The sequence below is a fragment of the Dysidea avara genome, chromosome 2 (genome assembly GCF_963678975.1).
Source record: "Dysidea avara chromosome 2, odDysAvar1.4, whole genome shotgun sequence".
NCBI lineage: Eukaryota > Metazoa > Porifera > Demospongiae > Dictyoceratida > Dysideidae > Dysidea > Dysidea avara.
The window spans coordinates 15,614,854-15,638,364 of record NC_089273.1 but is presented as its reverse complement, the minus strand read 5'-3'; the positions used below and the strand labels follow the sequence as shown (position 1 = coordinate 15,638,364).

Below are 23,511 nucleotides of genomic sequence, written 5' to 3'. Positions count from 1 at the left end.
CCTTAAGCCTGCATAATCCAGAAAACTGGATCTAAACTTTACAAATATGTGTGTGTTGCACAATGCGCTGTAATTTTTGAAGTCTCCGTCCTATGATTATGCAGTTTATGTAGAGGCTAAACCTGGCCGTGCAAGTTAACTTTTTCAATAAGGAAACACACAAACCCTTTACATACCTTTACAAAATGATCCATATCTTGATGGTGGTTGCTTCTATCAGCTCGCAACAAGATCCGTTTTGAGTGAACCCACTATCGAATTTATACATATGGCTAGAATTTTGAAACATGGGGACATGACTCACTATTGTTCATCGCTTCATAACAAGTAAGTTGCTATAGTTACAGTGCTCATTTGACCTTCTCCAAGTAACCCAGTGAACAGACTTTTTAATCTACGTGTAGTTGTAGGCTATAATAATTAAGTTACCCCACCTAGTGTCCCATGCATGCCCATATTGTTTAAACATGCATTGTTATAACTTGAACTAGAATTATGTAATGTATTATTAGGCCATTTTGATATGATGTAATTCATGTGATGCAATATTGTTGTAAGTTTTCTTTTGATTGTTAGAGATTAGTAGAAATTGTATTAAAGTTAGCAGCTTGTTTCTGTCGCTCGTGTCAATTCGACCGTATCTCCACAATAACTGGCGCCCAACGTGGGGCTCGAGCGACTCACCCCGTGATGACAAGCTACCGATTCTCCTGCAGCGAGTAATCGACTGGGCAACCACCGATCCTTCATTGAAGTCAGTTGATCACGTCCTGAGGAGTCCGTGCCAGGACTCCCTAAACGCTAATTCCTTGGTGCCGGGTGTTAATAGGCACCCCAGAAGGTTAAGTAAACCGTTTTCGATACTGTCGATTCTTGTCTATTTTGTTCTAGCTTGCCATTTGGAATGTCGGACGATGAGCGATTACGTGCAATTAGAGGGGACCATCGTGGAGTGGTTACCAAGCTAATAAAGGAAGCTGCTTGCTACAGGAGAAATGTTTACCGCAGAACAACGGACACTACTGCAAGTGAAACAACAGCAACTAGACTCAAAATTGAAAGTGCTAGACGACATTGACAAATAGATTCTTGACAAGTGTGAGACTTCACAGATCGAACAGGAAATAACTGAAGCTGAAGTCGTCTCTGCTAAGATACTTGCGTGTAAACAGCACATTTCGGAAGCCATTAAATGACCTAATGAAATTCATCCACCATCTGCCAGTCTGTCTGTCGGCTCTCCTCCAGTCCTTAATAAACCAAAGCTTCCTAAATTAACATTACCTAGATTTCGAGGCGATCTGACGTCATGGACCACATTCTGGGACCTTTTCCATTCCACTGTTCACAGCAATGCATTGATGTCCAAGATTGACAAGTTCAGCTACTTGAAGTCATTGTTGGAAGGGGCTGCTGCAAGAACTATCCAGGGGCTTACACTATCAGATGCAAACTATGATGCAGCCATAACACTGTTGGAAGAACGTTTTGGAAGATCTAAGGAAATCATTGCTGCCCATATGGATGAATTACTCAAGATACCAGGCTGTACTGTGGATCGTCCCTCTGCACTTCGTTCAGTTTATGACAAGATCATTGTTCATGTACGTGGTCTGGAGACTCTTGAGGTAACATCTGACCAATATGGAAGTATACTCACTCCAATCATCATGTCAAAATTTCCACCTGATGTTCGCCTCAGAATAGCACGAGAAAGTGAAGGGAAGGTGTGGAATATTGTTAATGTGCTAAAGATAATCAAACAAGAAGTAGAAGCTAGAGAAGCAAGTGAGAACACACATGTCAATCCTCCCAAGTCTACCAATCAGTCCGGTCGTCCACCAAGTAGCCATAACTCCACTGGAAGCTCATTAGTGATAAATGGGAGCAATGTCAGCTGTGTTTACTGCCATCATAATCATTTTTCGGCTTCTTGTACTAAGGTTGTTGAGCTGAATGAGAGAAGAGATATCTTGAAGAGAAGTGGGCGCTGCTTTAACTGCTTGCGCAGCAACCATAAGTCTAAGGACTGTGACAGCTCCAAAAACTGTAGATATTGTCATCGTCGACACCATCAGTCAATTTGCGAACAGTGTCCTACAATCAAACGTGAACCTGTGACATCAGACAGAGGGATTCCTTCTCAACAGAATGCTGATAAGCAGGTTTCTGTTAGCAACTTTGCTAGCCAGGTTGATGGGAAACGAATTGTACTGTTGCAAACTGCACACGTTGAAGCCATTGGAGATCAAGCTGCCGTACCAGTTAGAGTATTACTAGACAATGAAAGTCAACTGTCCTACATCACCACTTCGGTAAAGACCAGACTAAACCTTAAACCCATTCGACAAGACCTGAATACCTTTGGGAGTAATTCCTTTACTACAAGAGGCTCCGATGTAGTCAGACTGGCCTTGCAGAAACCTGGACACAGTGAGAGGGTAGAAATAACTGCACGTACTTTACCTGTTATTTGCTCAAACTTGCCTGTACTGGTTAATGCCAGTAAGTATATCCATCTGCAGGGACTTGATTTAGCTGATAGTAGTAGCAACCACCAAGGTGGCATTGACGTGTTAATTGGATCAGACTATTACTGGCAGATTGTAACTGGTGATGTTGTCAGTGGCGAATCTGGACCCGTTGCCATGAATAGTATCTTCGGTTGGCTCGTGTCAGGACCTATCAATGACTCCAGTGTTGTCAATTCAAAATATTCCTCAAATTTAGCTATTATTGGAGATCAACACACAGTGAATATGCACAATGACCAGCTTACAGGAATGCTGAGGCAGTTCTGGGATACTGAAACCATTGGAATTAGAGATGTACCTGAGGGGGGGAATCTACTACCTTCATTCCAGATATTAAATTTGAGAGAGCCAGGTATGAAGTGAAGCTACCCTGGAAGGAAGAGTGTTCAGGTGATAATATTCCGACCCATTTTAACCTATGTTTTAACCGTTTGAAGTATCTGCAGGAGAAGCTACTGAAAAGGCCCAGTACCTTGAAGGAGTACAGTAAGATCATCAAGGAACAACAGGATCGAGGAATTATTGAAGCTATTCCCAACCTTACTAGTGGTGAGAGAAATTGTGAAACCCATTTGCCAGTTCATTATCTTCCACATCATGCTATTATTCGCCAAGACAAGGAGACCACCAAGGTCCATATTGTGTATGATGGGTCTGCAAAATCAGCTGATGATCCCTTATCCTTGAATGACTGCTTGCAGACTGGTCCAAATTTGATCCCTAAACTGTTCAATATTCTTCTCAAGTTCCGTTGGAATCCCATTGCAATCACAGCAGACATCGAAAAGGCTTTCTTGATGATTTCCATTCACCCTAGTGACCGAGACACAATACGATTTTTATGGCTTGACAACCCTGCTAACTTGAACAGTGAGCTGATTCATTTCAGATTTACTCAACTCGTATTTGGATTACATCCATCGCCAGCCATCTTGGGCTCTGTGATCTCTCACCATTTGAGCAAGTATCGTCAACAATACCCTGATGTGGTTGGCGCAATAGAGAGCTCACTGTATGTTGATGATTTGATAGCTGGTGCAGCTAATGCTCAAGATGCATACAACCTTTATGTGAAGGCCAAGTCAATAATGGCAGAGGGTAACTTTAATTTGAGGAAGTGGAACTCAAACTCTCCACTACTTGTTGATCAAATAAGAAAGGCAGACCAACATCCCAAGATAGTGCCCAAGAAAGCCACTGACCTCAAGGTAGATGAGTCTAGTGCTAAAGTTTTCGTTGCATCCGATAATTCTTGTATTGAATCTGGACTGACGAAGTTGCTTGGAATTACTTGGAACAGTGAAGAAGATGTGTTTGTGTTTTGTTCCACTGAATTAGTCACTTTTGTACAACAGCTCCCAGCTACAAAACGTTCCTTACTGAAGACTTCAGCCAAGATATTTGATCCCTTGGGCTTTCTGAGTCCATTTGTTATTAAGCTAAAGATTCTATTTCAAGTTTTATGTGTTGAAGGGTCAGATTGGGATGAGCCATTGAAGGGTAATGCCCTAGACCAGTGGAATCAATTTACCAACGAGTTTGCAATGCTTGATAAGGTTAGAATACCTAGATGTTATTTTTTGTATGGTTCAGATCCTGTTCATGTTCAAGTACATGATTTCAGTGATGCTTCTGAACATGCCTTTGCTGCTGTTGTGTATATAAGATCCAAGTATTCTGATGGTAGAGTTATAACAAGATTGATTGCTTCCAAGACAAGAGTGGCTCCCGTTAAAAGACAGTCTATTCCTCGACTAGAATTACTTGGAGCATTAATACCGGCAAGGCTCACTGAAACTATTTTGACATCTTTGGGTAAAGATATTGAAGTAGTTTACTGGTCAGATTCAATGCCTGCTCTTTGCTGGATCAGAATGAAAGACCATGGAAGCAGTATATTGTTCGCAGAGTCAGTGAAATTCGTCGTCTAACATCCAAACAAAATTGGAGACATTGCCCTGGCCCTCTGAACCCTGCTGACATGCCCTCTCGGGGATTGAATGGACAGAAGCTCTTGCAAAGCACTTCATGGTGGGAAGGACCGGCTTTTCTCCAACTACCAGCAGATTCTTGGCCCGATGAGAACACTGCAGAAGATGATATTGTATGTAAGGAACTGGCAAAGAACCCACCACAACCAACACATGCTTTAGCTGTCCCCAGCACTGCAGTTCCACAACTTGAGGAAGTTATAGATTGTAACCGATTTGGCAACTTTAATCGTCTTATTCGTGTAACAGCATATGTTTATAGATTTGTGAATTCCCTTAGGAAAGAGGTGCCAGTCATCATTCCACTGTTCAGTTATGTCCAGATGAGCTGTGTAAGGCTGAAACAATATTGGGTGAGTCATGTTCAGTCACAGAAGTTTCCCAAGGAGTTGCAGTATTTAGAGAAGAGAGGTGGTCAAGCTGCTCCAGCGTATGTGAAATAGTTTGGAACCTCCCTGGATGATAGCCACCTTATAAGATGCCGAGGAAGAATCAACAACGCTAATATTGCATTCACTCAGAAGAATCCAATATTGTTGCCAGCCAAGCATCGTTTTGTTGATCTCCTGATCAAGAACTTTCATGAAAGGGTAAAGCATAATGGAGTCAATGACACACTTGTCGCACTTAGAGAGAATTATTGGATAATACGTGGTAGGAAAGCAGTCAAACGAATTGTTAGGGCCTGTGTCATATGCAAGAAGTTTGAAGGCTCACCTTATTCAACACCCGTAAGTCCTGATTTACCTGCTTGTCGTGTGTCAGCTGATCCACCATTCACTCATGTTGGGCTGGACTTTGCTGGTCCACTGTATATTAAGGCAGGTAGAACCTCAGCAGAAGAAAGTACCCAGAAGGTATACATTTGCCTCCTTACTTGTGCCAGTACAAGGGCAATACACTTAGAGCTTACTGAAGGGCTTAATGCTGAGACATTTCTTTTAGCATTTCGACGCTTCTCTAGTAGAAGAGGGTTGCCTGCCACATTAGTTTCTGACAATGCTCGAACATTCAAGTCTGCTTCCAAGGAAATCCGTAGTATTACTCGCTCCCGTGAAGTATTCTGCTATTTGACAAACCAACGAACAGCTTGGCAATTTATAGTAGCTAAGGCCCCATGGTGGGGTGGATTTTGGGAACGTATGGTATGAAGTGTCAAGAGATGTTTACAAAAGATCATTGGTAGAAGCTCACTTGGATCAGTAGAGCTACACACATTGTTAGTCGAGATAGAATCTGTCATCAATTGCCGACCACTGACATTTGTTTATGATGATCAAGAAGGAGTTAGTTTTGCTTTGACACCTTCTCACCTGATTTATGGTCGTAGAATCACTAATGCTCCTAATGCCACACATTTTGAGATTATGAGTACTCATGTATCCCTGAACCGGAGAGTGCAGCATCACAGACGACTGTTGGAGCAGTTCACCAAGAGTTGGCAACGAGACTATCTCTTGAGCCTCAGGGAACATACAACCAACAAGCAGCGTTCCACAGGACAGAGTGTGAAGGTGGGTGATGTTGTATTACTGTCTGACGAAGGGTCAAAACGAGCATTCTGGAAGCTTGCCTTAGTCAATGAACTGTTACCAGGAGAAGATGGACATGTTCGGGCTGCCGTGATTAGAGTGGCAAATAAACAAGGACCTGCCAGACTACTAAAGAGAAGTGTTCGTCATTTGATACCAATAGAGGCATCCACTGATGATGAAGCTAGCCCACATGATCACTCCAGTAATGAGACTGACCAACCAGAACCGGAAGCACCTCAGGAAGTCATCCATCCAGTCACTCCACAGAGTTCATCACTACGACCCAGACGTCAGGCAGCTGTTGAAGGTGAAGCCTTACGAAGGAGTTGGACCAAGAGTAGTGTTTGATCAGGGATCAAACCCTGGGGGAGTGTTAGAACTTGAACTAGAATTATGTAATGTATTATTAGGCCATTTTGATATGATGTAATTCACATGATGTAATATTGTTGTAAGTTTTTGATTGTTAGAGATTAGTAGAAATTGTATTAAAGTTAGCAGCTTGTTTCTGTCGCTTGTGTCAATTCGACCGTATCTCCGCAATATGCATTTCCCAAAAGTTCTTTGCGGGTTTAAAGGGTAAAGTAATATCAAACGGTATGGTCGTACCGTTTAAGTAGGGATCGTGGTGAATGTTTTGCTCGCCACCAAATTTTCCGCCTTTAAAAATCATCCTAGAGATATCTTACGAGACGAAAGCCACCTTTACGGAATAGTACTAGTCCATATAATACATAAAACAGCATTAAATACAACAAAACACTTACAGGTGGCTGGATATAAAATTTTTAAAAATCGCCAAAATCTCCAAATTCAGTACAACTGCCTCACTCACTGACCACATTCGCAAGCCTAGAGCCCAAACGAAGCAGCGCACGGTCACCATTTTACGCTACAACAACAAACTCACCGGTGGGATGTGCCTTTTGGGGTTCCGACGAGTGTACGCCCTGTGCGCCTTGTCTTTTCTTTTATTTCAATCAGGCTGCTTGTCTTCTTCATCCAACGAAACCATATCGAGGCGTTAATTTTCCATATCAACACTTTCTTTAAGCAGCATAATAGACGCCACAAAATTATTTAAGGTGCTTAGAATACGCTACTGTAGCTACGGAGGTACCAGTACTCCACGATAGGCCACAAGATCATGCCCATTCTTTATTCTACGTGTATCGATCTATGGATCAAGACCACGCCCCTTTTACGCTAGCTGTGTGCTTGTCCAAAAAGGGCTCGGAAAAAGGGTGTGTTCATCGTGGTTTCGATCGATTATTAGACTAGAGTATCTCGAATCAGCCTACTAACTTGAAGGTGTGTGGTCAAAACCACGATGAACACACCCTTTTTCGAGCCCTTTTGGACAAGCACACATCTTTTGCAAGCTGACTCGAGATACTCTAATACAACAGTCACACGTTTATAGCTAGCTGTATGCTTTAACAAAAAACTAAACAAACTAGTATATTAAAAATTTTGAATTTAAAAATGAAGTAGGGATCCAAGGGATAAAAAGTAGTGAAACAAGAGATGAACAATGGTAGTTATTACAGCATAGCTCAGTGGGAAATCCCTACTTTGGCATGGTATAATAATTATTTTGTGTTCATTGCCAAAGTAGAGATTTCCCACTGAGCTATGCTGTAATAACTACCATTGTTCATCTCTTGTTTCACTACTTTTTATCGCTTGGATCCCTACTTCATTTTTAAATTCAAAATTTTTTATATACTAGTTCTTAATCAGTCTTATGGCAGAATGCCATAGATGAAATACTCTTCTTTACACATCAAGAACATATAGGTCCATGCCTCCTAGGTATTAACACTGGTACTGAGTATGCTTCTGTATAAGTGTTTATTTGAGTCCAAATAGAAATCTCTAACATGCTGGCTTGTTTGACTCTTGTTTCTTTACTTTTTTCAGCGATCTCTATTCCCATGTTTTATTTTTTAAAGTATTTCTAGGTCCGGGGCACATAACAAGTATAATCACCAGCGAGACAACCTACCAATAAGGCAGTGTATGACCATTACAGTGTGTATGTGTGTGTGTAATAATGACAATATGATGGGAATAGCTGTGTGGGTTGGCCCTTGAATGACTTCAATAATCTATTTTGGTGTGATCTCTATAGTGACCACTTCAAATAATACTGTTGTTTCATTTTGAAATATGCATATCTACTTATGCTTTGTTAATGATCCATTTCCTAAGAAACGGAATTAATGGTTGTTTTGTTTAGGTTGTTTAGTAGTTGGCAAGGAAGAGGTTCATTAGCATACATTTGATTATTTGAATCAAGTCAAGCACAGAGAGACCAACTATGTACTTTTTACTGTCATGCAATAGTTATTACAACAAATTCCGATAAACCACAAATGCCAACTTATCAAAACAACAAGTTATAAACACTGTTCTGAATTAAGAAAAAAAACTATTATTCCTCTTTTTTTATACACTGGGACACCTTTCTGTCACATGTGAAGTCACCAAGTTACTCTTTGATAGTTAACGTCTTGATATGCACAGTCACCATCTTGTAATTGGTGATGAATCCAGCTGGAACAAGCTACCAGCATATATTATCACTCAAGTAAAGAGAGCACAGCACAATGCATATTGGCTACAACCAGCGTGCATTCACACATGTCTTCAAAACTACAGTAGCGGACAAAAAAAAGTTCCCGTTGCACTGGCGTTTTATGTTTTTGGTGAGGCATTTCTGTTTCATAGCATTTCCGTTTTGCTAGCGTTTTAATTATTGCTGAGAATGCGTGTTTTATTTGCAGAGGAAATGGAGTGAATGATGGAGATGTGGCGATTATGCTGGTATAATTTCAGGCATAATAGGTATGTGTGGGAATCAGGAATTATGGTAGCATTTTGAGGTGATTATAAAGCTTTAACAGTAGGAAAATCTGCAGATTGCACAATTCAGTTTAAAAAGATCGAGATGCTCTAATAGAGCAGTCGCTGAATATTATTTACTCTTGTAGTCTCTAAATGATAAGTGCCTCTAGTCCTCATGGCCAGGTTGTCGATAATGCCAGTGGATATAGATGGATGTACTGAAATTCTGATGCAACCAGAGTAACAGCTATCTGCTACCTTAGATCATGTTATTACCACACCTACTGTAACCGTAAAGTGCTACATGTTACATTGCTGTGGGTTTTAAGTGACCACTGAAGTCTTATATTAGAAGTGGGTGTTCCTACTGTTTGTCTTACTTTTTAATGGTTCATTCCTTCTGACATTGTCCCTGGAATTAGGTGTGAGAGTTTCATTCTACTGCTCCATGGCAGGTGGTGGACACTTATGATAGTGTGGATGACATGTGGTCCTCTGTTAGTTGTATTCTTTATGAATGTGTAGATACATTTTACCCCAATTTGTTCTGTTCATTGTGAAAATCTCATCATCCAACTCCCTGGTATTAGTACCATCTCTCCTGTTTGCCATCAAGCAGCAAAGAGGGAAGCCGTAAGCAAACCAAAAATGGTAAAAATGTTCCAATTTATAAGCACCTCAAAAATTATTTAAAATGTCTTGTTTGTGAGGCCAAACTAAAGTATATGATGTATTTTATCCCACAAGCTAGGCAGAGTCCATAGACTGCAGAGTTGTGGTATGGCATTAATGATGTTTGTCTCTGTGTCATTCTAATTAAAGCCCACCTCACTATGTTGATTCCTGAATTTATAATTGTGTAACTACCTGCTAACTGTCTTTCCAGTCACAATATTTCCTTCACTGGCTATGTAGCTAGGCAGCCTAGTGATAATGTCTCCATTGAGCCCGAGTGATTAATTGATTATCAGAATAATCACGATGTTTGCAGTACAATCAATTCTACAACAAGCACCACATTTAATTATGGCACCTTTTAAATTAAATTCCCTCACTATCGTGTGTGCAAATTTCATGAATTTTTGTCACCTCATTAATAAAAATGGCAACAGACAAAGTGGTTGTGTTCGAGGATGAATTGCCTAGTCTGTTGCATGACAAATCACTCGGAATTGTTGAGGCTTGAAGGACTACGAGCAGAGTGTGGTTTGGCTTCTCAGCTAAAAATTGAAAGTTTCTAGAGCCAGACAAGAAGAAATGGAAGCGAGTGAATTGCAAACTTTGCCCTCAAGATTGTTCGTACGTTGGAAACACTACTAATATATGGCAACATCTTAAACAGTCCCATCCTGGTCACTTCAGAGAAGCTAAACCTGACTAGAATTCACTAAGGTGTGCTAGTGCTAGCGCTTCTAGTACCAGAGTCGCTGACACAGAGATGCCTGAAGAGACAGATGAGACTGAGACATCTTCACAATTTGTAAGTAGTTCTAGCCATCAGTTAAGATTTCCTTTGTTTTTCAAGTGTCAATTACCTCTTGCCCATACTTCGCGTTGCAAAGCCATCACTGATTCAGTGTGCTATTTCATTGCGAAAAGTATGCACCCTTTCCAAACAGTGAATGAGCTTGGTTTTCGTAAACTGTTGCATGTACTGGAACCAAAATATGAGCCTCCAGATAGGAAGACACTGGCTAGCAAGAGCAAGATGTATGAAAAGGAGAGAGAACGTGTACTGGACAATCTGGTGAATGCTGATAATTACTCTGTCACTGCAGATTTTTGGACGTCCTGTCAAAAAACTGATCTTATGGAATAGTTGCTATTCAATATATCAATTGTTTTGATTTTCAAAGCCATTTGTTAGGTACAAAAAAGTTTGTGCAATCTCACACTGGATCTCACACTGGATTGAATGTTGCTGAAGAAATTTGGAATGTACTTGATGAATAGAATATGTCATCGGAACAGGTACAGGTATCTGCAGCAACTACTGATAATGCATCTAATATGGTTCTTGCAATGGACTTGATGGAATGGGTAAGAATTCCATGTTTTTCACGTAGCCTTCAGTTAGCAGTAAAGGCTGCACTAAAGTTACCTGCAGTCTCCAATTCTTTAGTAATATGTCGATGACTAGTGAGTCATTTTCATCACTCCACAAAATCTATGTATATACTATGTCAAAAAACAAATTGACTTACATTATGAGTTGTGTTTAGTACGAGACGTTCCAACTAGATGGAACTCAGCATACTATATGGCTGAAAGAATAATGGTATTGCGAGAGCCATTAAGTGCTGCTTTATGTGCTGTTTGGAATGAAAATCTGATGCCTACTGATGGTGAATTTGTTACCCTTGAGCAATTCATTGAAATTATGAAGCCAGTTGCACAAATAACTGAAGTAGTTGGAGGTGAAAAGTGGGTGACTATATCCAAGTTAGGCCACTGTTGCACAGATTGTTAGATGATCATTTAGTGTGCTATGATCAAGATTCAAGGCTGGTGAAGGAAATGAAAACTGCTATGATTGATAACCTTCATGATCGGTACACTGAAGCTGCATTAATGTTTCTCAACGTTTCATTTCTTGACCCAAGGTTTAAATTTACATCTTATCTAGGCAATGAAGAGAAAATTCCATTGATAAAGCACCTAGAACAAGAAGTACTAGATAACACTTTTGTGAAAAAGGAGAAAGAAGATGAGAGACCAGAAGGAAGCAATCCAGCTAAGAAATTACGAGGGGGGGGGGGGGGGGGGTGTATCTTGCTCTTGTACTTGATTGAAATGTGTGCAGCAAACCTTCTAATTGTGATTCTACTGAAAGAGCAAAAGCAGAGATAAGAAGATATGTGGATGAAGAGGCATGACCACTTCTGTGGTGGAAGCAGAATGAGTCAAGTTTTCCTGAAATGGCAAGAAAGTGTTTATCTGTGCCAGCCATATCTACAGTACACCTAGTGAAGGAGCGTTTAGTATTAATACTACATTGATTACAATGTAGTATTGTGAACAAAAAGAGAGTGCGTTTGCTCCCTAAAATGTCAGTATGCTCATTTTTTTGTATGAAAACTTACCTTGAACTGTACCTTACCATACTTATTACACTTTTATACCTTATGTACTTGAGTTACATACTACATTGTCAAGCTTTTGTTGTACTCCAGTTATCATAAAATGACTATCGAATTAATCGATTAATCGTGATGTTTTTTTTTAAAATAATCGTGATGTTATGAATGCCATAATTGCTCAGGCCTACTTTAAAGTCCAACCAGTACCTTCTTAAATCTGACTAGTACAACTCTTGCACATATCACTGACGTACATGCTATAATACTCTAGTATACACAAACACTCTAATATAACACACAGCATATCAGTTCATGTTAACTTTAGGCCACCACTTAGAAATTCCTGGGCTGAACCCTATATCTCCCAGTACAGCAGTAACTGTCTATCGCTGTTCAAGTAATCTTGAAATCATATTGTATGTGCTATTGCACCTCGTCGCCACATCCTGGATTAAAGTATGCTCATCATTTTTTGCTTATACTTTAATCCATCTAGTGCTTTTGTACTTGCTTTACTAATGCACTTGCAGCAGCAATGGAATGGTGTATGACATCATAGATAATGTATGTCATGGATTGGAAACATGTTATGGGCCATCCTCTTTTTGGTACGTGTAAACTTCGTGGTCTTGACAGGTGGTAGATTTCACTGTTCTTGTAACCAACAAATTAGTGTTTGTTGTTTACAGCTGGGTTAGTTACCACCTACACTAATTGGAGGCTAGACTGGGTAGAGATGCTGGAGAGTAGTAAACAACAGCTAAGAAAATTCAGGTTCAAAGGTGAAATATGGTGTTTCAAAATGGTAGTGCAAATTAGTGTTGCACCGATATGCATTTTTTCACATTTGCCAATACCGATTTTTTGCCTATTCCTGTAACCGATATGCTGATATTTTCTGATATTCTTCAATTCTTCAGAACAGAGGAGGAGCAGAAGATCACCTAAAGTTTATGTGTATAAATTTGTAATGATAATGTAATCAATGTAATTAATTGCGTGGGCGGCCAACTTTTACAATGTTTTATACAGTTTTGCTACTATCTCCTTTCATGGAAAAGGAAGCCAAGTAGTTATAAAACAGCTAAGCCAGCTTATCAAACAGTGTTTTTAGTGGGACTACAGACCTTTTGTGAAGAGTGATCAACTAATTGTGTGGGCGGCTGATAAATATACAATAGCCTTGCAACCATACTTGTGCAAACAAACAAGCCAAAACAGTTACAGCAAACCACTTACTGCTACATCCACCACCTTCTTTACTTTCACCCGTTCATTGCCATCAATTTAACAACTGATCGTGGGTTTCAGTTAATCGACAAATTATTTCCGCTTCGTAGCCGATACCGATACTTGTAAAATTAGCTAATATCGGTTGTTACCAATAATTCAACCGATTATTGGTGCAACACTAGTGCAAATTTCCTGAAAAAACATATAAAGTGCAGTATTGTTTCTTTGCTGCTGTTTACACCACTTGTAGCAGGTAGAGTGTAGTAGGCTAGCTAGATATTCACTGCTTTACTGTATATTTCTACTGTTTTGATAAAACTTCAAAAAAACAGGTACTATTTGTGCAATGTTTAGCTCAAGCTGAGCAGTACTGTAGCATAAAATCTGTTTCAATGCATCACACGTTTCTTTGGTTGTGTAAATGCAGTGATGAGAAGTTGGCTAATAGTACTGCTGCTGAAATATTAGCTGGTGCGTACCTGCCATTGTCACTTGTCACAAACAATATTTCTCTCCCTCTATGATGACATTGACCTCTAAAGGATTAACCAAGCACAGCTGTAGAGTGTTCCCAGCTGATATTACAGAAGTAACATTAGGGAGCTCTCCTTTGAGGTTTCTTATTGCTGCCACCATGTTAGATCCATTGTTATGAACTACTGTATAGCATACACTTTTGATTCTGCAAAGAAAAATGAGGACATCAATGTTCCATTGAGCAATGTTCTCTGCCGTGTGACTACCCTCAAGAGATTTGACAGGTACAACATATGTTTGTATGTCCCATTCAACAGTGATTAGATGTGCAGTTACACCCAGTAGTGTTGGGCGATATCACATATTTAATAATCTAGATATTTGTTACCAAATAATCTAGATTTTCAATTTAATCTCGATATTTGTAACATTATGTAAATGATTGTTGTAACCAGGTAAAAACAGTAAGAGGACATAAAGTCTTATAAATTAGTAGCTTAAAAAGTTAACGTGTTGACCTTCTCAGGGTTTAGTAAGGATCGTTTATCAGTAACAATGTTTCCTGAAATGCTAATTAATCGTTCAGATAGACAGCTGGTGGCACAAATGCACAGATATTTCCTTGCTAACACTGACAGGGTAGGGAAAGAAGCAAAATTTCTCCTCCACAACTTTAATGGGTTTGAATCTGCATCTGGCTTTGGGGACTGCAAGTAGGATTCAATTTCCTTCTTCACCTTGTCTTCCAAACTAGTCCTACTGCCAGTGTCAGCACTTCTGCTTTCTGTGGTTTGTTTAAGGATACTCCCCAGAGTAACCTTGTTCTTCTTTGCTGGAGGCTCATGTGTCCCATGTGTGGCAATTGTTAAGTCTACTCTAGCATCTCCATCTTCTCTTTCTTTCGTAGCTATTGTCATAGCTTCAACAGTTTTGCTATTCTTGATTGTACCCAAGTCTTTACTGTCAGTGAAATTGGTTTTGAAATGTGGGTCTACAAAGCCTGCCATATCTGTTAACCTCGGGATCAGTATACTTGTCTTCTAAGTAAGCCATGACTTTAGACTTGATATCCTTTGTAAGCTGAACATCGTCTTCTCTGACAGATAGAATATCTATACGGAAATGATCTAGTATTGGTTTAATAGCTGACACTTTGACATGCTTTTCAGCTGATAAAACAGTAAAGTTCTTTAGACCTGACAAAGCATTGTTAACACCATTCAAAACTTCTTTGTCCTGCCAGGTAGTAACTAAATGCCATGTATTTTTGTCTTTGCTAAGTACTTGACGAATAGCATCTTCTTGTTCTATTACACGCTCCACCATCATTTGGTTAGATCTCCACCTTTTTGGACAACTAGTAACAAGTGTATGCTCTGGCAGGCTTGTTTGAATGGCAGATAAGTCTTGTTTTTTGTTTTTTTTAAAGCTGTGAGAAAAGGCTGAGGCTATTTTTTTTACATAATCCGAATGCTCTTGCCACGCAATCATCCCCTTTTGTTGAATTTGTCACTGCTAAATTCAGATTGTGTCCAAAACAGGAGAGAGGTGTCCAATTCAGCATGCTAACTGCGGAAAGGATATTGGATCCATTATCAGTGGTGATGCAAACTTGCTTGGTTTCATTCAGTCCCCATGATTTTAGTGTTTCACATAAGCCCTCAGACAAGTTTTCACCTGTATGTGATTCAGGGAAGTAGAGAGTTTGAAGGCATTTACTTTGAATTTCCCAGGTCTCATTGATGTAGTGAACAGTGAAACCCAAGTAGGGATCACTAGTGTTGCTGGCTGTAGTTGATGAAAAAAATTCAGTTCCATGTATACTTTTCAGTACTTTATCTTTGGTAGTGTTGTATAACCCAGGTATAGCAACACGAGACATGTAGTTGCGGCTTGGTGGCTCAAAATGTGGATCAAACGTATGTAACAAGTGCTTAATTCCAGGTTTCTCGACTGAGTATATTGGCATCATGTCCTTTGTGATACAATAAGTGACAGCATCTGTTAATTTCTGCCATTTTTTCCATTATGGGGATAACGCTGAAATTTAGGTACACTTTCAAGTATTGTCATTTGCCTTGACTCTGTAGAAGCTTTCTCTTTATCATCATGGGACTCAGTTGTTGACTCATTCTGAAGATCTCTTACTGACTTGAAAATGATATAGCGGTGTAATTTGAGATGCTGAAATAAATTAGTAGTGTTGGAGCCCTTAGTTGTTACTGTATTATAACACTTCTTGCAGACAGGCTTCTGTAGATCCTTGGGCTTACCATCACCAAAATAAAACCAAAGGAACAAAACCAAAATAAGAACAAAACCAAAATAAGACCAGACAGGTGATTTAATTTTCCCTGGCTTTGCAATTAAATTAACAGGATTACTAATAGATGTGGTAGTACTGTCTCTGTCACTCTCACTTTCACTACTGGCCATTTCACCTGCTGCATGCTCACTACCTGCCATTGCACCTGACGCTCACTCGCTACTGGCTTTTACACCTGCCATGTGTACACAACACAACAGCACATTAATTGAAACACAATGTGATAACCACTAGTAGACAAATTAAGTTGTTGGCGCTCCAGCTGCACTAATCAAAAGATCGATGTTGGCTACATAACAAGATGTATAATTGATTAGTGACAAATATCTAGATTAATGCCCAACACTAACACCCAGGTAAGCTTCCATTGGACTGCTGGTGAGACAGAGTTGATCACAACTTTGAAATTTCAAACACAGCTTGTTAACAGCTGCACTATATTTGGTCTCTATTGCTTTTGTAAAAGTAGAAGCTGAGTAAGGCTCAAACGATTAGCCGAATATTCGGATTAATATTTGTTTGCTTGTAGCCGAATAATAAAATTAACAAATAATTATTCGCATGTGATCATTATGTGGTGACACATGATTAGCTGTCACACTTGATTAGCTGTCAGTAATTAATGAAGCAAGTGAAGAGTAGTAATAGAATTAGGTAGCCACTAATTGGTGAAGATGTACTAATTCCATGGTGAATCTAAATGGATTTGTGGCTTACTCCAGGTACTTCTACTTTGTTATAAACACTTTCTGTCACAGTGTCACTATTAATCCAGGAGCTTATAAGTGCCTAAGGCGTGACGATGCTTATGAGCTCCTGATTAATCCTTTCAGTAAGGGCATTATGGCATCTCTTTCTTAGTAAAGTTATTCATACGAAGCCACAAAGGGTGTTTGTGGTTATTTGTAGGCTTCTTGGTAGCGGCCACCTTAATTACTGAATTGCAATGAAACCTTACACCGATTATCGACTAATTTCGTAATGGAATTGGCCAAGAAACAGCCTGTTACGTTTGAAAACCATCACGAAAATGATCGTATGGATGTCCAAGAGTGACAATAGAGTGAATTAGCCTGAAAGTTAGTGCTAGTTTTGAAAATACATGGGAACATAAGTGAGACACAAGCTGATTTGTAGCCAACACACATTTCTTCCTGATTTGTATTGTACACCTGTTCTTAGGTAGTGATTATGTTCCAGCTGGATTTATCATACATAACAAGAGACTGACCATGCGAGGCGAGGCATTGAACAGGCTTTGCGACTCCACAAGCAACAGGAAGGTGTCCCAGTGTGTAAAGAAAAGGAACAAGAACTTTTTTTTGTTTGTTCAGAACTTCATTTATAACTTGTTATTTTGATGAAGTTGGCATTTGTGGTTTATTGGAATTTGTTGTAATAGGTGGTTGGCGTGCACATGTTCTATACTGCATTGTAAAAGGCGATATTCGGGAATACACAATAGTTGGATCTCTACCAAACTTTTGGTGGACCATCAGTGATAAATTTGTAAACTTTTAGTGCATGGAATTATAATTGTTGTGATCCAGCACGAAGTTACAAGGCCTGGAAGTCGAAGTTTACTCACGGGTACTCGCTCTTTGTTTTATAACTCAAGAAAGAAGAAATACAAAGACAAATCCATGCGCTAAGTTTACACAAGTTTGTTGAAGAATCTTCGCAGCAAATTTGATGCATGTGCAAGCAGCCAGTATCTCGGAATAAGAAAAACATATGGGTTAACTTTGAGGGACTATAGCACATGAATGAAACAAGGTACAATCTTATACTTTGGTCTCTGTACACAAACTTTATAATAGGCATGAGACCAATTTATACAGCTAATGGGGAAGGACTTACAGAGATGATGCAATTTTTAGAGCCCAGATATTGCCTTCCTTCAGCTTTAAGGGTGCTAGCGCCTTTTGAAGCCAGACAGATGCTGTTGTTTTTACCTTTGATACAGGCAAAAAGGAAGCTACAGGAATCTAAACTACTGCTTCGAAGATTGACTTAACTTTCTACTAATCAGTTTGATAATTTCTGCTGCTCACTCAACAGTACAAGTTGATCTTGTACAGAAAGGATCCAAAGTTCTTTGCCTATTGTATACATAGAAAAGATGAAGATTAACTAATACACTAAACCAGCTTTACTATATCAGGACAAGGCCACTAATCAAGCCTACTGGCTTTAAGATGGACATGACTAAAACATGGAACGGACTGGGATGGGAAGAACTTGCCTGAAAACATTTTTGGCCATAGAAATTCACATAGAGATTCACTATCTAGCTGTTAGAAAGAATATAACATGCAACAATGACCTGAATCAAACCTCTGAACATGGATGTCGAAGTGTGCTCAAGCCGATATTAAGCCCTGTGCTTAAATATAGTCTGAAATTAAATTCATTTTGTGTTTAATTAAAAGCGCACTTTCGTTTTGCATGTGTAAGCAAGACACATGTTACTTGGATTTTGTGGTCTAGTTAATTGTTACAATTAGCCGTAGATTCCTTATTTCCTGTCAACCACCTACATGGTAATTTTAGAGTCGCATGCAAATTTATTATTGCATTTGATAGTCATGTGACCTAAATATTAATACTGGCAGGGGGTTCAGTTGTGTAGTCGTGTCATTGGGATAAAGACTAGGTTATTGGATAGGTGGACTATGATGTGAGTTTCTGATGTTATTTAGTTTATGGCATCTAGCCTAATACTAGCAGTGAATCTCTTCAAGTAGCCATTGGTAAACTTGAGATGTGCATCAACACGAGTCCCATTCTCAATCTGTTATTATTAAAAGTGTGAAACATTCAGAAAATCTGTACTGTTGAAGTTGATGGTACAGAGTCAGGCTAGTAAGTACAGTACTAGCTAGCATGTGTCACCACAAGTAGCAGCTCTGTACGTAAATGTCTTTCTGGCTGCTCAAAAAATACTGCAACACTGAATATAACCTCTAGCCTTGAGGTTTGAATCTTAGTAAATTCTTTCAAATTACAATTAACCTTAAATCTGAGATGGAAGCTAGTTGGCAATGTTTAACTGCCAACTAGCTTCCATCTCAGACTCCTCGGAGCATCATAGAAATGATTTTGCCAGTGGTGCACAGTATTATTCATCATCTCGAATCACTTTACAACGGCTTGTACAACTGTTTGTAAATTTCACAAACACTTTGAAAACGGTAAGGCTTATGCTAAGATTTTTATTCTGTTCTGAAAGCATTTTCTTAGCCTTCTATTGCATGCAGCGGAAATGGAACGCCAACGGAATTGGAAGTTTTTTTTGTCTGCTACTGTATGTGTTACAGTGTATATAATGTGTGTAATCTTTACTCAAAGATGAAAGTGCTTGTGGGTGCAAGTGCAAATCAGTACCCTGGTACGTGACAGTTGTACTGCTGCCACTGGAGGCCTCTCTTTGTTGAATTCGTCTTAAAACTTTCTTGACAGTTGGAAAATTTTCAAAATTCTTCACTTTAAGTTCCTCTAGACTCTTTTTTGTACTTAAGAATGCCTCAATACTCAATAGCCCTTATAATACACAGCTCCTCTCCTGTGCTGAGTATTTCAATAGCTTGTGCGCTAACAAAACTTTTGATCTTTTCCACCGTATAACATAGCCCTTTTATTTCTCTTTATCAGATGACTTGACTTTCCTGTCTTGTGACAACATCATTAGGTGATTCAGGTAAGCTACGTATCTGTCAATTAACTGTGCCACTTTGTGAGCAACAAACCTTGTTCCACATGCTCTGAGTGGCTTAGTACCTCCTTTCATAGGTGTTTCTGTTCCTGTTCAGGGACTTCTTCAGGTTGTTGACAATCTCCTTTAATTCATGGCACTTTTTAGGTGACTTCTCATAGACATAGTAAATCTGCAGCAACAGATGATCAATTTCTTTGAAGTACGTATCTTTCAAACCATCTTTGATTGACAACTCAAGCCTGTGGGAAAAGCACCAGGAAACAACTAGCCATGGAATGTCTTCCAGGAGGTAACTCTTGAGACCACTCTCCCTTCCTATGTTAGCATCGGTGCCATCACATCCTAGCCCTACCATATTACTCCTCTGTTCTACTCCCTTGTAAGTTAGTGATTTCTTCATGCAGCCATACAAACCCTCTCCAGTCCCATGTGCAAGGTGACGTACTACAAATAATTTATCTCTCTAACATGCACTGTGCCATTCTCAGCACTGCTGTATGGATCAAAGAAAAGAGCTAAAAACAACTCTTCATCCACTTTGCTGCAATCATTGCTGCTATCCAATAGCTACGAGAAAAACTTAGCATTGCAGTGGTCCTTCGATTATCCGACCATTGAATAACTGAACTTTCAGTTATCTGAACTGTAGCAATGACTGCTTTATTAGAGTATTTTATATAAGTGTTCGTTCTGTTAGAGTAATTGAGCAAGGCTCTGTATATAAATGAATGGGTTTTGGTTATCCAAACTTTTCGATTATCTGAACACACCCAGGGCCCAACGAGTTCGGATAATCGAGGGATCATTGTACTCATCTTCTCTTTCAGTTTCCCTAGTAGCTCTGCAACAATGGCTTACACAAATGAGGCACAGCCACGATCATTTCGGTAGATAGTTCCAATCTCTAGTCCGTGTTTCTCCTCAATATCACATAGAGGCTTCATCTTTTTAAAAGACAGGTTTTCTTTTGCTACCATGTAAGCTAGTTGGAATTTTTGCTTCAACTTATGTTTGGTGGCTTCATCCATCGATGGTTGCAACAATGCTTTTGCAGTAGGTGCGTAATGACAGTTGAGTGATGCTTCTGGTACAAGGACATCACACGCTGGTGTATCTCTGTGAGTTGTGTCCCAAGTCTTTGTCATTCTCAACAGTCCATTTTATCTGCAGTTCTTCTTGTTAAAATTCTTTTTGGTTGTCCTGACATAATGTCCGAACAAATGAGAGTTTATCCGGACATGTACCACAAATCTCTGGAAACTGTCTGATGTCCGACCATTATTTTGCACACTGGTATTCACCTCCCGAGTCTGTTCATCGTTTGCTCAACACTTTCCTGCTCATGAGCCTGGCCTTGGACTTACTGTGACTACTGTTTTTTGGAAACTTGCCTCCACGTTGCCTGAGAAATGGAAAGTATATTACAGTCACTGCTTATTCTGGGTTCAGTGTAGATTGTGTTTTTCCCTATTAAGGTCTGCTGTGATGTACTTAGTACTGCTTACAGAGTCATCAACTTGCCATCTGATAACAATTATTATCAAACTGGGGGTTGCATTGAGCCTGGAACCCTCAAGTGATTTGTTCAGTAGCTAGTAATTCACAAGCAAGGACAGTCCATCTAGCCAAGGAAAAAAATTAACATGTGTACACAAGCCTTGCTGCATCCCTTTACTTCATCAGTTTCTCTTAACCTATCTATATGTCTTCTTTTCCTGAGCCTTTCTTTCCATAGTCACGTGACTCCCTGGCTTCTTTTCTTTCTACTGTAATTGTGTGTGTGTGTGTGTGTGTGTGTGTGTGTGTGTGTGTGTGTGTGTGTGTGTGTGTATTTTTATCATGCTCTCTGTGTCTCTATTTTTATCATGCTCTCTGTGTCTCTATTTTTATCATGCTCTCTGTGTCTAGCCAATCTGTAATATGCATTTGTTATAGAGCAACAGCTGACACACAATAGCTTGTGTGCACAAACTTTATATCCCTTTCTTCAACTTGCACTGTATTTGTAATGTAAACTTTTGGGAACGTGATGGTCATGTGGTTGCATGTTGAATGACTACACCAGCACTAACACTGTGGGGGTTTCCGTGTTCATTACGTAAACTTTCAGGAACGTGATAGTTGTACAGTCGTACCGACGGTTGAACTGAATCAGTTTTGGGGCTTGCCCCAATTATGCAAATACTTTAGTGTCTAGGCACATTGCACTGAATGCATGTATTATTAAGATTCAGATATTAATGATTCCTGGGCATTCACCATTGTAAATGAACACTTAAATATTTCATGGTTCTTACTGCTCGGCTTCATCTAAACTTGAGTGAGAATTTGTTTATGTAAGAACATGGGTGATTTCTACTATTACAGACGTATTATATTGTACAGTACTAGTTAATATGTGTGTACCTTGATATTGTTAGATGTTGTATTCTTTTTGTAGTCACATAAGGAACAATGCGACAATGCAGTAGTCTCATGTGGTAAGTGTGGCGATGTAATGAAGAGGAGTCAACTATCTGAGCACATGAGGATTGACTGTCGAATGAGAGAGATAGGATGTAGCTTTTGTTCAACAAAAATAGAAGTTGCAATGTTACAGGTAAGAAGATGTAAGGGAACCAGGATTGTTGTTCCTCTTTACATATTTAGTTACCTTATTTATGTAATTATTAGCTAGGCAGTATTGGAATTTTAGTTCCCAGTATATCGTGTATAAAAATATTGTGGTATTCACAGATGAGTGCTATATTAGAGTGGTTGACTGTTCCATTAGGGTATTTTGATCTTTTGCAATAATTTTGAAGCACCAGGCGCTTATCTCCAGTAGCACCACATGTTTTCTTGTGGTAAAATATAATAATCTTCTGACTTCAAAAGTACTGTCACAAATACTAACCATTAGTTAAAACCTTGGTAATATTGATATTGTGATATTGTTGTTTCACAGGAATTTCAATGATACAGGTAACAGGTATTGTTTTATTGGAATACCTCATTTAATGCCGATATACCGCCCAGCCGTGGTAATTATTTCTTAGAAATACACAATTTTTGTTGCCATTTCTTATTTATCGAATAACCAACAAGTCTATGTGCAATGGTATTTAATTTAATACAAATAAGTAATCCATTTCTAGTATCTACCACCTATTTATATTGTTCTATCAAATATGAATGAAGTTATTTAGTGATCACAGTAAAACTTACTAAGAATTGATGACAGTGATGTGTAATTCTTATAGTTGTAGCAGTATTTATGTGTCAGATTCTATCGGTACTTCTCTAACTTGAAGATGTTATATTGTTCACATCAAATGAGAACATAGCACTGTGTCTGATATCTTTGACACCCTACATCCAGTATTTGTGTGAAAAGATTCTAAGTTCTCCTCAATGTCTTCTGGAATTCATTCTCTATACATGTAAGTGTGGTGGCCAGTTAGTCAATCTGGCTTCTCAAGTTTTAAGGATTTGCATGTTTCCTTACCACAGTTTTGGCTTCACCATTTAGCGTTAGGGTAAAACCCTAGGTATTTAAGACTTTTACAGAATACAGCGGTGTATGTTCAATTTCTGTTTCATCAATCTGTTTTAAAGCACTTTAAGGCAGGGACACTGGAGGTACACCAAGTTTTTGATAAGCCTGACAGACAACTCCTTCAACCATAACATTTGAGACATTGCTCTGGAAATAATAGTGACCATCACCACTGCTCGATAAGTCCACATGCTAGTATACCTAGCAAGTGGCAGTAGCACCTCCAGTG

General features: G+C 39.2%; 4 protein-coding genes across 4 annotated transcripts in view; 3 read left to right on the top strand and 1 right to left on the bottom strand.

Moving 5' to 3' along the window:
• The first annotated feature begins 1,361 nt into the window (after positions 1-1,361).
• Positions 1,362-4,465, top strand: LOC136247850 (uncharacterized). The gene is made up of 2 exons (XM_066039670.1): positions 1,362-2,828; positions 2,981-4,465. The coding sequence occupies exons 1-2, from the start codon at positions 1,362-1,364 to the stop codon at positions 4,463-4,465; spliced, it is 2,952 nt and encodes a 983-aa protein (XP_065895742.1).
• Positions 4,466-4,515: 50 nt separating this feature from the next.
• Positions 4,516-6,408, top strand: LOC136247849 (uncharacterized). The gene is made up of 3 exons (XM_066039669.1): positions 4,516-4,955; positions 5,157-5,665; positions 5,750-6,408. The coding sequence occupies exons 1-3, from the start codon at positions 4,516-4,518 to the stop codon at positions 6,406-6,408; spliced, it is 1,608 nt and encodes a 535-aa protein (XP_065895741.1).
• Positions 6,409-14,197: 7,789 nt separating this feature from the next.
• Positions 14,198-15,026, bottom strand: LOC136247848 (E3 SUMO-protein ligase ZBED1-like). Its single transcript, XM_066039668.1, has 2 exons — positions 14,734-15,026; positions 14,198-14,660 (listed from the first exon to the last, which is right to left on the bottom strand). Exons 1-2 carry the CDS (start codon positions 15,024-15,026, stop codon positions 14,198-14,200), a joined length of 756 nt encoding a protein of 251 aa, XP_065895740.1.
• Positions 15,027-22,158: 7,132 nt separating this feature from the next.
• The window catches only part of LOC136246693 (TNF receptor-associated factor 3-like), a 49,602-nt gene continuing 48,249 nt past the window's right edge, over positions 22,159-23,511 (top strand). Inside the window, exon 1 of the mRNA XM_066038235.1 lies at positions 22,159-22,343. Coding sequence (XP_065894307.1) covers positions 22,242-22,343 — 102 coding nt within the window. The 5' untranslated portion in view covers positions 22,159-22,241. The remainder of the gene's footprint in view (positions 22,344-23,511) is intronic.